Source organism: Ursus americanus, chromosome 17 (genome assembly GCF_024610735.1).
Source record: "Ursus americanus isolate L20-20 chromosome 17, mUrsAme1.1.p, whole genome shotgun sequence".
NCBI classification, from domain to species: Eukaryota; Metazoa; Chordata; class Mammalia; order Carnivora; family Ursidae; genus Ursus; species Ursus americanus.
In genome coordinates this window covers 8,864,144-8,879,543 of record NC_142143.1, presented here as the reverse complement: position 1 = coordinate 8,879,543, position 15,400 = coordinate 8,864,144, and the positions used below count along the sequence as shown (strand labels likewise).

The window sequence follows — 15,400 nt, the reverse complement described above, 5'->3', positions numbered from 1 at the left end:
AAAGGATTTCTCTAATCTAGCTTGGAGGAGGGAGGGGGGAGTGGGAAGCTTCCCCGAGGAGGCGATACCAGGATGGAGCCTTAACGGCTCAGGACAGGCGGCCGGAGGGGAGAACATTCTGGGCAGGGGGCTGCGTGCAGAGACCTTGAAATGGACAGGAACCCGGGGGGGGGGGGGACCTCAAACCACTGGGGTTGCTAGAGGAGCCTCGAATTTCAGAGAGGAGCTGGAGAATGTGGTCTGCCCCTCCGGATGCAGTTAGGGGTGGGAACGTGGGGTTGGCGACTCCCAGCGTGACCCAAGTTAGGCCCCTTAGCTCCCCCGGCCCGCAGTAAGTGGGGGACAGGGATGGCACCTCAGGCTTATGGGCTCTCAGGAAGATTGGAGGAGACAGAGCCTGCGGCCCGGCACACAGGAAGCGCTCAGTAAGTGAGCCCTGCTCCTATTACCACTGCTGTTATTGGGTCCCAGGTGGCCCTGTCACAAGAGAGGGGCCCTGGCAGGGGGCTAAGGATGCTGAGTTCTCCAGGAGCTGGGAAGGGCCCTGAGAGCAGAGCCTGAGCGACCGTGCTGTCATTCTGCCCTCACAACCCTGGCCCCACAGGGCCACCAGCCCACTCTGTTCCTCAAGTGAGGAGCCCCAGTGAGGCAAGAGGTCCTCAGCCCTCAGACTCAGGTCCCCAGTGCTCCCCTGTTTGGAAAAGTCTTAAGCTTGTCTTTCCTGAGCCTTCAGCTTCCTAGATGGGAAAATGGAGGTCCAGAAGGGATGGGGGTGGGGGCCAGGGCCATAGGGCAGCAGCTGTGGAGACAGGCTGGGTAGAAACCTGACAGGTGTGAGCTCCCCGAGGGAAGGGGCTGTGCCCTCTCCTTCCTCGTGACCCCTGACACAGGCCTGGTGTGGAGCAGGGCCCCAGGAGATGCTTGTGGAAGACGTGACCAAGAGAGCCAATGAGGGACATCTTACCAGGGAATTTTTCCAGAGTCTTCCAGCCAGGAAGGCCTCCCCTGATAACCCGGGAAGCCCAGCTTCCTATCTGTGGCCTGGGGGACAGGAGGGAAGGTTGAATCAGTGGCTGGGGCTGGGGCCTGGAGGAGGATGAAAAGCCATTCCCCTTGCTGGCAGGGCCCGTGGATCCCGTTCAAAGGCTCAGCAAAGGCCAGGGGAGGGGCCTGCCCTCTGGAAACCAGGGCAGGAAGGCTCCGCTCCCTGTGGTGGGCACTGGACCTGGGCCCTGAGTCATGAGGTGGCAGGATTCCTAGTGCTAACGAGGTGGCCTCTCCCCACCTCCTCCATCCAAGCACGGATAAAGCCATACAAGTAAATGCTTTCTGAAGGAACCTTCTCTTTTGTCTGGATGCCCAATTGAGGCCAAAGTCAAGCCAGAGTGAGGGCAGGGCTGGCGTGGGACTCAGGGCCTGGGTTGCCTGATTGGGGCTCGGCCTCCCTCCCTGGCCTCAGCACTGGTGTCCCAGGTGGGAGGGCAACCGTGGCCCCCGGGGCTGAGGGCCTGGGGAAACGGGCTTGGAAGCAGGTCCCAGTGGGGCCTGGGGAGCTGCCCAGGTCACCGCCGTCCTGGGGCCCTGGCCTCCTGTCGGAGCAAGGCCTCAGCAATCTTTTCCTGTCCCTATCTGTGCCCGTGCCTCTCCGTCTCTCTGGGCCCTCCACCCTCTGCTCCTCTCTCTCCCTGCCTCCTCGTGCCCCGTCGCTCTGTGTCTCCCGTGCCCTCCGCTCCTGTACCCTCTGAGCCTGTGTCACTCCCTCTCGTTGTTTCTCCTGTCGTCTCTCTGTACTCCTGGCCATCTCCATCTGCCTCCTGGCTCTGTCCCGTCCCTGTCTGGTGTCTCGGATCTGTCCCTGCTCCACCTCCTGTCTTCCTTTCGGCCTCTGTGTCCCTCTGCTTCTCGCCCTGCCTCTGTCACTCTGGCTCCACCTCTGTCCCCCCCCCCGTTTCTCTTTCTCCTTCTCTTCATTTTCCTCTCCCCCACCTCTGCCTCCCCCCACCCATCCGTCCCCTCTGTTCCTGTCCCTGTCCTCTCCTCCCGTTGGTCACAGGTGGGCTCCTTCTTCATGATCAACCTGTGCCTCGTTGTCATAGCGACCCAGTTCTCGGAGACCAAGCAGCGGGAGCACCGGCTGATGCTGGAGCAGCGGCAGCGCTACCTGTCCTCCAGCACGGTGGCCAGCTACGCGGAGCCCGGCGACTGTTACGAGGAGATCTTCCAGTACATCTGCCACATCCTGCGCAAGGCCAGGCGACGCGCCCTGGGCCTCTACCAGGCCCTGCAGAGCCGGCGCCGGGCCCCGGCCCCAGGGGCGCCCACCTCCGCCAAGCCCGGGCCCCACGCCAAGGAGCCCAGGCTCTACAGTAAGTGACCCTGCCCCCCATAGTCCCCCCACCACGGCCTCCAGGCCAGCCACTCAGGCCTCGTGTGCCTCCAGCCGGGGACTCAGAGACATGCCCCCCGCCCCATCTCCTCAGGGCCGGCAGAGCTGTCCAGCAGGTGCAGAACCCAGGCCTTCCCTCGGACTGCCAGTCCATGCCCCTTGTTCCCTTGTCCTCGCTTTCCTGACTGCCTGCCGGGGCCTGGCCTGAGCTGGCCTGGGGCAGTGGCGGGGTGGGGGGAGCTCAGCACCCCACCCCCTGGAGGAATTCCCTTCGGATCCCAGTGTGTGGTCTCATGCACTCAGGCCCCACCCCGGGATTCACACTTGAAAGAAATGAACACTTGTCCATCCTGGCTGGTAAAACTTTGAAATTCCCCTCCACTTGGCCTGCCTCTCCCCCTACGCGGGTTCCTGTGGCCCCCCCGCCCCACGCTTGCTAGCACACCAGAGCAGTGACAACCGGCCACCTGGAGTACAGGGGCTGTGGCCCCCACCCTGCAAAGGCGTGGCGTGTTAGGAACACCTGTGCCATTTTGTGATCTGTCTCCGGGCTGTTAGGCTCAGAAAGGGCTCTCCATTCATTCGCTCGTCTGTTCTAGAAAACAGTCCTGAGAAGGGGGCTGAGCGAGTAACAAGATCCCGTTTTCGGATGGGAAAACTAAGGTCCAGATAGATGAAGGGAGTCGCTTAAGGTCACACAGTGTGTCAGTGACAAAAACAGCATCAGGGATGTCAGAGTTGCGTTTGCTGAGCCCGCCTCCGGAGGAAAATTAACGCTCCCACTCCCGCAGAAGGCAGTGAGCTCCCCGGGAGAAGGGCCCCAGCCCCAGCTGGCCCCCCCCCCCCACTGGTGCTGCAGAAGTCAGCAGGGACTGGACTGGAGAGCAGGTGAACGCTGTGTGACCCTGGGCAGCCTGGGCCCCTCTGTGGGCCTCAGGCTCCTGTTCTGTAAAGTGGAGGCTGAGGGCTCATGTGCAGTGGGAGTCAGCCACCCCCAGGCCCTGCTCCTGCAGCTCTGACGTCCTGGGAATCTGAGATTCTTGGGAGGCAAGTGGAGAACTGGTGCTCAGAGCTGCCGCCCACCCATCCTCGGGCGCCAGCCGTCCAGGCATGGTCTTGGAAGAGGCTCCAGGTGGCCCGTGGGCTGGCCCAGCACGTGGACGGGGGAGCCAGGGTCTGGGCAAGGCTGGGATGTGGTGTTCCTGGGTGACGCAGGGAGGGGCTTCCTGCTACTGCCCCCACCTTCTCCAGGGAACCTGTGTGGAGGGAAGTTCAGGGGGGTGTCTGGAGGGAAAACTTGTCCCCTGCCCTGGGGCCTCCGTGCCTTCCCCCTTCCCTGGGAAACAAGTTTCAGGGGGCCCAGCCCCACGTACAAGTGGGGCTGAGCAGGGCTTTGCTGGGATGGGACCGACCCCTGCGCTTCTGGCTGCCTTACCCCGGCTCCGGGGGGATGAATCAGTCCGAGGGCCTCGTCTGGGGCGTTGGGAGATATTTGGAGGCAAAGTCTGGAAAGGAAGGGTAGGCATTACATGTTTTTCTTTCCCTTTAATGTTATTTATTTATTTATTTATTTATTTATTTATTTATTTATGGCTCACACAAGCGAAACACCTTTATTCTAGGAAAATATAGGCAAACATAAAGAAGAAACCAAACCACCCAGAAAGAACCTCCCTGACACTTCTCTGAAATGGTTCACAGATCACAGAACTGTAATCCAAAACCGGCCCAGGCTTCTGAAACTCTCCCTGGGGCAGCAGAGGGGATGGAACCTTCTGCCCTCCACTCCCTGCTGTGCCTTCTGCCCCCAGGAGCCAACCCCGACTCTCAGCTTGGGAGGAGGGACGTCTCAGGGGGCTTCTAGAGCAAGGGTCTGCCCCTGCCCAGGGCTCTGGCCTCCTTTCCTCCCCGGGACACAAGCCCCACCTTAGGGTGGGAGAATGGAAGATGGAGAGGCCACCTAGGCTCCCATGAGGGGCGTCCATCCTCCATACCAGCCTGGCTCTTCTAGAAGCTCTTCCTCAGCCATTTGCCCAGCTCCGATGTCAGCAGGCAGGATGGTGGGAGGGCTGGGCCTCGGGCCGGAAGTGATGGCGCGAAGAAGGAGCACAGACAGGCGTGCCCCAGGTGCTGTTCCAGACACACCACACGCAGCCGCAGTGGAACCCTTCCCACAGCCCGGCAAGGAGGTGCTCCTAGTCATGGCCTTACACGGGGCAGACAAAGCCCAGAGAGGTGAAGCCAGTCCCCCAGGAAGCACAGGCCCCTCGGCCTCCTGCTGGGAGAGCAGAGTCTGGAACCCAGGAGCTTGAAGCACACACAGGGCTGTGTCCCAGGGTTAGGTTGGGGCCTGGTGTGGGCAGAGACTGCTGCCCCTGAGACCCTCCAGCCTGTGCGACCTGAGGCAACACCCCTGCCTTGTGTTTGCTTTGCAGAGCTGTGCCCTCAACACCGTCCCCTGGACCCGACGCCCCACGCGCTGGTGCAGCCCATCTCCGCCATGCTGGCCTCCGACCCCGCCAGCTGCCCCCGCTGCCAGCAGGAGGCGAGCCGGCGGCCCTCGGGCCTGGGCAGCACCGACTCGGGCCAGGAGGGCTCGGGCTCTGGTGGCTCAGGCGGCGGCTCGGAAGAGGCCGACGGCGACGGAGCCCGGAGCAGCGAGGATGGGGCCTCCTCAGGGCTGGGGAGGGGGGATGAGGAAGAGCAGGCGGATGGGGCCACCCGGCTGTGCGGGGATGTGTGGCGGGAGACCCGAGCCAAGCTCCGAGGCATCGTGGACAGCAAGTACTTCAACCGGGGCATCATGATGGCCATCCTGGTCAACACCGTCAGCATGGGCATCGAGCACCACGAGCAGGCCAGTGGCGGCGGGCGCCGGGTGCAGGGCTGGGCTCGGGTGTGGAGGGAGGGCTGGGTGCTTGGGCCCAAGCCGGCCTCACGCAGCCCGGGGTGTGGAACGCCCCCTGTGTGTCTGTCTCCCAGCTCACGGGGACTGGGTCCTTAGTGCCCAGCCCCCGGCCCAGCCCAGAGGAGGAGAAGCTCTGGGTGTCTGCCCAGCAGGTGAGCGAGTGAGCGAGTAAGCGAGGGGAGCCACACTAGTACTGGGACTGCGGGGTTCGGCTCCAGCTCCTTTTTCCTGAGCAGCTCAGCCTGGACACCAGGCACCCACGGCCTGTCCCCTGTCAGCTCCTGCCAGACCTGACTTCCAGCTGTCACCTTTCCCAGTGAGCCCCCTGTCCATTCTCCCCCAGACAGGTGGAGTGAGCCCTGCCCCAAACTGCCACAGCTCCCTGTTGTCCTTGGCACAAAATACAGACCTTTCTTCTGACAGCCAAGCTTCCTCTGGGGGCAGTGCCTTTAGCCGGTAGGACATCCTTGTGTCCCTGACACCCCCCACTTAGTCCACCCTCCACCCAGCCCCAAGATACTGAGAGTGGCCCCGAGGTGACCGTGCAAGGATTGTCCCCTGTCTCCCTCCTCCACTAACCCCATGGTTTCTTCCGTCCTCAGCGCTGGGTATGTAGCGCGCAGAGTGGGTGTTGGCTGAGTTGAATTGTGTGTCCCAGGCCCCTTGGACCATCGGGGATACTGCTGGAGCTTTGGGGGTGAGGGCAGTTCAGAGACAGGGTCCCCATTTGTTAGCTAGTGACCCTGAGGCCTAGAGAGGGGATGTGACTGACCTGAGGTCCCACAGCCAGTGAGGAGTCAGATCTGCACCCACATCTTTCTGTGGCAAGACTGGCACCCCTGCAGGGCTTAGAATGAGGTCCCCCTTTGCTTCCGTGCCGCCTTCTTTCTGCGGCAGCCCTCCACCCGCCCGCCGCTGCCGCACCCTGGGGTGGGCCACACTCTCATTTCCCTCTTCATTAGCTCTCCAAGCGCTGGCTTCATTCAATTTACTTAAATGCGGCCCCTGGGGCTGCGGCGACACTCTGTTCAGAGCTGCTGGTTTGCCAGCCATTCTGGCTTAATTAAAAAGGTCTCTGGGGAGGACTGGGGGAAGGCTCTCTGCAGGGTAAAGCTGGGGAGATAGGCAGCCCAGACCCCCCTCGCCTAGGGTTCAGACTTCTGGCCTTTCCTGGCCTAGGCATGCCGGGGGCGGGAGTGGGGGCAGAACCCTGGCGAGACCTGCGGTCCCCAGAGGGGGGCCCCGTGGGGGACGAGGTGATGTCGGGGCGCTGGCTGTCACTTCTGAGCGGGTAGCAGAGAGGGACTTATCACAGTGCTCCTGCCGTGGAGCCTGGGCACTGTTCCCACCAGGCCTTGTGGGAACCGGCTCGCGAGAGCCAATTTTCTAACACTCAGGAATGTCGAAATCCTGTTTTTAAACAGTTGGTAGCTTGAAATCGGCCATGGTGGGAATATTTACACCACGGAAATCGGCATACGCTGCGGATCAGGGCAGTTTGTCAGAGGCCTGCTTGTTGGGGTTCTCTGAGTCACTGCCTCTCCCCCTATCCAGTGGCCCGACCTCAGGGGCTCCCTGCCCGGCCTCTACCCCACATGCCTCCTGCCACCCCCCGCCTGGGCTCCTCTCCTGGTTCTGCGACTGGCCAGCGAGGGGGCCTTGGCAAGTCCCTTGGCCTCCCTCAGCCAGCGGCTCCATCTGGAAATGGGCGCATGGGCCCTGGTCACAGAGTGGCCGGGGGATTAATCAGGAAGCCCGGCACGTAGTCGATGCTCACTGATTTGCGACCACTGATGACTCTTCTGTTCGAGCCTCACATCACCACCCTTGGGGTGAGGTTACCTTCTGCTGTCTGGGGCCTCGGAAAATTAATTAATTAATGAAAAAGCGAGGGGGAGGGAGAATTTTTTAAAAAATGTTCTTTTTAAAGCAGCCCTGAGTGGCAGCCATTGTTCTGCCGAGCTCTGCGCAGGGCCTGCTGTGGGCCCGCTGGCATTTCTGCTCCACTCCCCTCGGCGCCCAGACACCGCTTGGCGGGAAACGGTCCGCCCCCGTGTTTATTTTGAGCAGCCCTGTCTGAGGTGGTGCCTGCAGGGAGAGGTAGCCCAGGGCCGCTGGGAGGCGCGGAGAGCGGGGAGGAGCAGGAGAAGGCGGGTGAACGCACACAGCCCCTTTCCTGCAGGGGTGGTGACCGCAGAGGGGTGGCATCGCTGGGGCCTGGCAGGGAGCCTGGCACGGCTGTGGGGGTGCTAGAGAGTGAGAATGGGGCAAAGCCTGGGCATTGCTCTCCTGCTCCGTCTGCCATCCCTGCCTCCGCGGTCATGGCCGCTCAGACAAGAGATAAGATTGTGGGTGCGCCTGGCCTTTAGGTGGCCGTGGTTGCCCCAATCACAAGGGATCCCAACGTCCCAGGTTCCTCATGGGCAAAGACACTGTTCCTTGCAGGGACTGGCCTGGGAGGAGGTAACTGGTAAAAGGGGCATCATCCAGGCAGGGGCCTGCTTGTGACCCAGGAGGTGGTCAGATGGTGCTGAAGTCTGCTCTCCTGAGTAGCCCAAGGGAAGAGAGGGGACGCCCAGAACGGTCTGTGACTGAGGCTACATGACAAGCGGGTGGGTGGGGTCAGCTTGGGGGGGGGCGCAGATTCCTCCATCACTACCTGCTGTCATGTGTTGTCACATCCCCCCCCCCGTTGTGATCCTCATGGCAGCCCTATGGGGCAGGCAAGGCCACTGTCTTATAGCCACTGAGCAGATGGGGAAACTGAGGCCTGCCCAGATGACACAGTGAGCAACTGTCAGAGCAGGGCTCCAGGATGCTGAGACAGAGGCAGAGGCTCCACAAAGCGGATAGGAGGCAGTGGGAGGCCTGTCCGGGAGGCCTGGCTCCGGTGGCAGCTTCTCCCTCTCCCGGGACTCACCTGTCCAGGCGCACGACTCCTCCCAAGCTGGGCAACCTGCTCTCAGCCCATCCCGTCCTGGAACTGAAGGGTGGTCACTGAGCTGGACAACAAGAAACAGAGGGTTAGGCTGACTGGGCGGCAGGGCTGGGGTGCACACAGCCTCCTAGAGCAGGCTGGGGCATGTCCACTGCCCCTGCTCCCAGGGGACTGCATTCCAGGCTTCTAGATCAGTGGATGGCTCAAAGCAATCTTTATTTTCCCTTCTGCAGCCAGTCTGGCATGACTCTGGGTAGAGGAGGATGGGCTGGCTTAGTGCCCAACATTCCAGCTCTGTGGGGGCTTAGGGGAGAGAGCCAACATAGGCTGCAGTCATGGAAGGCTTCCCAGAGGCAGTGGCACTGGAGATGGATCCTGAAGGTTGACTAGGAGTGCATCAGTGAGACGAGGAGGGACAGGTACAGGGACCAGGAGCACAGGCATTCCCCCAAAGGACCCTGAGCCCTCAAGGAGGATGTGCGCAAAGGGCAGGAGACAGCCCAGGAGGCTGGAGGTGCTGTCCATCTGCAAAGTGTCTTAAGGCAGGCTTTGTCCTCAAGGCAGTGGGGAGTCACAGAAGGCTTGTGAGCAGGGCAGTGACATGTCTGTATGCTGAACTGTAGCCTCAAGTCAGAAAAGTGGGGCAGTTGAAGCTGTCAGGGCCATGGGGGGGGCAGGCCTGAGGGAGAATTCCTTGATTCAGATTGAGATCCGATTCTATCACTTCCTGGCCCTGGCCCTGGCCCTGGGCAGTCACTTCCCTCTGAGCCTCAGTGTCCCCGTCTATAAAATGGGGATACTGTGGCGTAAAGTTCGAGGCCTAGATGAGATAATTCATGGAAAGAGCTTGGTGCCGACTGGTGTGGGGGGAGACCCTTAACACCAACTGCCATCACCAGCATGGGGTGGTACCGGGCTCCACGGTGGACAGCCGAGGGGCCCCTGCCCGGCAGGATCCTTACTTACCCCTGCAGAAATGGCCAGAGGCTGGGCAGCCTCGTGCCTCCACGCCTGGCGTCAGGCCAGGAGGAGCGGGGCCCCTGACCCTCTCCCTCCACCTTGGGCCCCCAGGTTGCAGCCCCTCCTTACCTGCCCTCTTCCCTCCTGCCTCCAGCCTAACGTGGTTTTCTGCCCTTTGTCGCCTCCCTCTTCCACTGGGTGGGTCTCTGCCTGGCTGTCTGTCTGCCTGCTGTCTCTCACGCTCCTGGCTCCTTCACCCACTCCTGCAAGGTCCCAGTCTTGGTCCTTCCTTATGTTTTCATGTGTGCTTTTCCTTGTCTCCTCTCTCCACACCCCCCCTTTGCCTCTCACTCCCCATGTCCATATTTGTCTGTCTGTCCACCTCCCTTACGGCTGACCCCCTCCCTCTCCACACACCCTCCTCCTCCATCTCACAATGCAGAATAGTCGGTGTTCGTCCGTGTGTCTCCCGCTCGCTGCCTCTCTCCCAGAAAAATGCTTGCGGGAGTGATGGATGGTCCATTAGAGGAAGATTAACAGGTGTGCGCTTGACTAGAGAAACAGCTGCTGTAATTGGGGGGGGGGCGGGGGCGAGCAGGTGACCTTTCGGGAGAGCGGTTGCTCCCCGTCAGTTGCGGGCGGGAGGGTGTGTGGCCCAGAGCGGGTGATTGTCATTACGGACTGTCAGCAGCCCCGTTTTCCATCTCTGCCCGCGTCGTCGTTTTGGCGGGCTGGGAAGTTGGCGGCTCCGAGCAGCGTCTGGGCCCTGGCTCAGTCACGGCTACCAGGCCCGACCCCTCCCCACCGAGGGCCCCTCTCAGGGTCCCACTCCACTTTCAGGGCCGTTTTGTGAGTCAAATGTAATTACAGATGGAAATGGGGCCTTCTCCTTTTCTCTGGGCTTGAGAGGAGCTGGCAGTTTTATTAGGTTTCCCAGGCACTGGTCGGAAGTGGGCGGTTAGATTGGTTTTTCCCCCCCTCTTCTCCTTTTAACCCAAATGGAATCACAGTCAGGCCCCGGAGGCACCCTGTTGCCTGGTGGAGGGGCTGGGCTGGGGGTGGGGGCGCCGATGGATGGCAGCTCTCTCACCTCCCCGCTCTTCCTCTGGCTGCTCCCTCGGCCTAGACACCTTCTCTTCCCCTCCCTGTCACTGCCCCCCCCCTCAGCTTTGGGGTCTCTGCTGAGACGTCACTTCCTCCAGGAAGCTGCTTCTGACTGCAGGATTGCTGTCCCTCAAAGCACCCTCGACTTTTCTCTGTTTTTAGCACCCACCGACTGTTTGTCAGCTTGGGTGCTGGGCTTTGCCACCAGAGCCCGCGCTTCCTGGGGGGCAGGGACAACGTCCCGATGCACTCACCACTGGCCGCCCTGGGTAGCGCACGCCCGGCCCGTAGTGACCGCTCAGCAGACCTGTGGCACGCCTGAACTGTGGGAACGGGTGACGGCACAGATGGATGCGTTCTGGTGGGCTCTGTGTGTGTCTGGGGATGGCGTCTGACTCCGATGTGTCTGATTCCGTGGCTCTGCCTCATTCTGGCTGGGTGGCTCAGAGCAAGTCCATTCACTTCTCGGAGCCTCCATGCCCCCCTCTGTGAAGTGGAGATGCCAACAGTGGCCTTGCAAATTGTCCGAGGGTCAGTAATTGTGTTGGGTGTCGAGCTCAGCATGGGCACGCGGTCAGGCCTAAACAACGGCCCTTCCGTGCTCGGTGACTCAGGCAGGAGCATCGTGGCTCGGTGGTGAGCAGAAACCATACACTTCCCAGTGCTAGAGGGCTCGTGGAAGAGGGGCTGGAGCCCGTAAGGCGCTTGGTGGAAAGGTCCGGAATCAGTGTCATCTTATTTCACCCCCTCGTTTCATGGATGAAGAAACTGAGGTGGGGGGGTGCCCCTGGAACCCTGTCTTTAAGTTACGGCCCAGAATGTGGCCTGTTTTATACACAGCAGTGCTCACATGGTTCCATTTGTAGGGTGTCGCCTGCTGCTAAAAACCAGGAACTAATCATCTTTGGGGTCAGGGGGTGGCTCTCTGGTCAGGGGTTCTAGTCCCCTTCTGCCTGCTGGAGACTCTAACCCCTGACCTCCAGGGCTCTAGTGTCTTCCACTGAGAAGTGTGTGAAGTAAGGCCCCTCGACCAGGGTGCTCGAGTACAGGAAAGAGCTGGCGTGGCACACAGTAGGTGCACGGATTCTGTCTTCTCTTCACAGGGCACAGTGCTCTCCAGCCTCCCACAATCCTGAGCTGACCATTGCCGGGGAGGGGGAGAGTGGGGGAGGGCTCAGTAGGGTGGTCTGCACAGGCAGGGGTGAAGGGCGGGAGCCTTGGAGCCGGGCTTCCTGAGTTCGCATCCTGGCTCTGCTCCTTCCCTGGCCTTCTCTGAACCTGCCTCCTCCTCTGCAGAATAGGGTCTAGTGCGGGATGAAGGGACACGAGGCCTGTCAAGTTCAAAAACAGGTCCTGCACGTGGGAAGTGCTTCCTAAATGGGGTCACGGGCAAACAGGGACTTTCTAGCAATGGCTGGCCTGTCTTCTTGCCCTGCTCTGCATCCAGCCACGTGACCTCAAGTCGGCTTCTGAGCCTGTTTTCTGATCTGTAAAATGGGTGTCACGATGGCTCCCTCGGTGCACAGTACTAGCGTCATTTCCAGATGCGTGGAAGGTCAGCTGGTGGGGTCCCACCATCTCAGTGGACCCTTAGGACAGCGGAGACGCAGCTGGGTTGTAAGGTTCTCGAGGCCGTTGTGCTCCAGCAAGGACTCTTCCTGCCTCCCTGGGGGTCCTGGAGCCCAGGGGCATCCAGAGACAATCCGTGGCTGTGCTCTGGCCTGACCGGGTCCCCGTCCCCTGTCCCAATGCCTCCACAGCCCGAGGAGCTGACCAACATCCTGGAGATCTGCAACGTGGTCTTCACCAGCATGTTCGCCCTGGAGATGCTCCTGAAGCTGGCCGCCTTCGGGCTCTTCGACTACCTGCGCAACCCTTACAACATCTTTGACAGCGTCATCGTTATCATCAGGTGCTGCCCTGCCCCCCACAGGCTGCGGGCCCAGAAGCCCGGGGTGGGGGGTGGGGGACCTAAGGCACCGACCCCGGCCGGGAAACAAACCGTGTAAGAGCACAAAGGAAACCAGTTACCCCCAAACACAGTTACCAAATATTTAAACATCTGTCCTTCAGTAATATACGCACTTCTCGATTCATGCATGAAATAGCAAGATCTCGCGGCAGGTCTTGTGACTCCATCGTTCCCAAGAAAGGATGAGTATAAGTGATATTTGGAGATCTGTCCATCAACGGTTAGAAGATACAAAAATATCAGCGATTTTGACTGGTCAGAAAGTCATAGGGACTGCTAAGTTGTCTGTGGCTTGTTTACATTCATAACCAGAAGATGGTTGAATCTCAGAGAGAGGTCAGTGGGGAGACCTCCTGAATTCCAGCCGTAGACTTCTCGTGGGGGGTGTCCATGGACTCCGGGTCAAGAGCCCCTGACTTAGAGCATGCCCTGGAGCAGCAGTGACCCGTGAACCGTGTTGTTCGTGGGATGAATGAAGGAATGAATGGAAGCTCTCCGTCTCTCCGTCCTCCCCGGCCCCCCCTTTGCCCTCCTCCCCTCCCCGCCCTCTGTCGATCCCTCCCGCCTCTCCCCCCCACCCCCCGCCCCCGCTTGCCCCGCCAGCATCTGGGAGATCGTGGGGCAGGCAGACGGCGGCCTGTCGGTGCTGCGGACCTTCCGGCTGCTGCGGGTGCTGAAGCTGGTGCGCTTCATGCCCGCGCTCCGCCGCCAGCTCGTGGTGCTCATGAAGACCATGGACAACGTGGCCACCTTCTGCATGCTGCTCATGCTCTTCATCTTCATCTTCAGGTGAGCCCCGCCCGCCCCGGCACCACACGGCGGGAGCCTGGGGGAGCATGGCTGGGCCGGCTTCCCCGGGAGACACCCTGCAGCTGGGTGTGAATCCCGACACCATCCCTTAGTCCCCGACGGCCCGGGGCGAGTACTTGGCCTCTGAGCCTCAGTGTTTGCGTCTGTAAAATGGGGCCGGTGCTGCCCCCTGCCATGTTACCGGGTGGTTGTGAGAATGAAACGAGGTGGGTGGGCCCCTTGAGCCGCCTCCATTCCTCCCCCAGCATCCTTGGGATGCACATTTTCGGCTGCAAATTCAGCCTCCGCACAGACACGGGAGACACGGTCCCCGACAGGAAGAACTTTGACTCCCTGCTCTGGGCCATCGTCACGGTGTTCCAGGTGAGCGACAGCATGTGTTCCTGTGTGTCAGGGGAAGGGGCTTCTCCCAGGACCGCTGCTTCGATTACTTTTCAGAGGTGGCCCCGTGGGGAAGCCAGAGAAGACGGGTGACCTGCCAGGGAGGCCCCTCAGTTCTGGCCTCCAGCAGACAGGTCTGGGTGCGGGGTCAGGCTGGCATTGCACTGGCTCTGGGAGCCGGAGCGACCGCCTGGTGCCCATCCCTGCCCCTCCACTCCCGCCCCAAGACTGGGGCACCTTGGGGTTCTCCTCCGAGACTATTTCCCCACATATAACCGAGCCATGACTGAATGAGTGTGCGCATCAAGGGCTGGCACACGGTGCGGGGGTGGGGGCAGGAGGAGGAAGGGTGGGCTCGTGCAGGGGCCGGGGGTAATGAGCAGATAGTGTGTGGAGAGGATGGGGCTGTGGGGAAACAGCCAGGAAGGACACCCATCAGTGGGGAGCGAGAGTCAGGGCAGCAAGTGTGGGCTGTGTGCGAGCTGGGGCCCGTGGGCAGAGCAGTGGGTGTGTGAGCGAGGGGCCAGGTGGGCGCACTGCCAGCTAGGACCATGTAATACAAGGTCCCTGGCCGTGCCCAAACGCGTGTAAGAAGGTGCTGTAGGTGTGCGTGGGCTGCACCATGCCTGTGGCTCTGCCACCCTGTGGACTCCATCTGCCCTCGGGTTGGGCTGGGGCTTGGGGGTACCCCAGGGCTGAGCTGTGTTCCCCCTTCCCCCACAGATTCTCACCCAGGAGGACTGGAACGTTGTCCTGTACAATGGCATGGCCTCCACCTCCCCCTGGGCCTCCCTCTACTTTGTCGCCCTCATGACCTTCGGCAACTATGTGCTCTTCAACCTCCTGGTGGCCATCCTGGTGGAGGGCTTCCAGGCAGAGGTGACTGCAGCCCTCGCAGAGGAAGCACCCCCATGGGGCCTGCACCAGACTGGGTGTGGGGGGGGGAGGGCTGCGACTCAAACATTGATCGGGTAACAAGGTCCCAAGGAGGGGGTTGCCAATTAGGTGGTGAGCTTTCTATCACAGGAAGCATGCAAATGGAGGCTGCATCTCGGATCCCTGCCTCTCCCCCAGGGGTGTAGGACTAGGTCTCTCCATTTCTGAAATTCTAAAGCCCCTAAGGTCTAGATCCTGCCTCCTCCCTTCTCTGAGGCTTAGGGGATACCTGCAGTCAGGCAGATGCGGGTTTATGGCCCAGGTCCTCGTGAGCTTCTTGCTTTCCTTTTCTGAGCCTCAGTTTCCCTATCTGTAAAATGCGGGTGAAACACCCATTGAAAAATTCTGGAGGGAGGGAAGGGCTGAGCCAACCTGCATTCCAACAAGAGGGATGTCTCCCAGGGTGATGCCAATCGCTCCTACTCAGACGAGGACCAGAGCTCATCCAACATGGAGGAGTTTGACAAGCTTCAGGAAGGCCTGGATGGCGGTGGAGGTAAACAGGTCTCCACTGGCACCTAGGGGACCAGGACCCTTCCCCAGAGTTTTGGGTGGGTGAAGGGCACAGCATCGGGTTTCCCCTCAAGCCCAGGGTCCCAGACTGCTAATTCTCTGTGGTTCACTTACCTTCATAATGGAAAGAAACACGCAAACCCCCCAGAAGAGGTCAGTGACATTCATAGCCCTCCTGAATTCTAGCCACAGAGGGAGCCGCAGTTCACCGTCACCCCTCCACAGTGTGGCCTGTTGGGAAGAGCCCCCGGGCCTCAGGACACTTGGATTCTGGTCCTGTTGGCACCACTGGGGAGCTTGGAACAAGCCTCCCCCACCCAGGGCCACTGTTATCGTTGGTACGTGGGCGGGACCGTCTTTGCCTTGCTTCCTGAAGTGGGCCCAGGAGTGAGGTTCCCAGGCTGGGTGAAGCTTGGGGCTGGCACTGAACACAGGAGACAAGGGATCCGCTCATCCAAAAAGAAAGCTGACGTGATGAGCTCCGAGGAGCAA

General features: G+C 60.8%; 1 protein-coding gene across 1 annotated transcript in view; it reads left to right on the top strand.

Moving 5' to 3' along the window:
• Positions 1-15,400, top strand: part of CACNA1I (calcium voltage-gated channel subunit alpha1 I) — a 104,659-nt gene that overhangs the window by 62,801 nt on the left and 26,458 nt on the right. Inside the window, exons 8-14 of the mRNA XM_045779846.2 lie at positions 2,054-2,366; positions 4,822-5,243; positions 12,057-12,208; positions 12,872-13,057; positions 13,324-13,441; positions 14,183-14,338; positions 14,798-14,891. Coding sequence (XP_045635802.2) covers positions 2,054-2,366; positions 4,822-5,243; positions 12,057-12,208; positions 12,872-13,057; positions 13,324-13,441; positions 14,183-14,338; positions 14,798-14,891 — 1,441 coding nt within the window. The remainder of the gene's footprint in view (positions 1-2,053; positions 2,367-4,821; positions 5,244-12,056; positions 12,209-12,871; positions 13,058-13,323; positions 13,442-14,182; positions 14,339-14,797; positions 14,892-15,400) is intronic.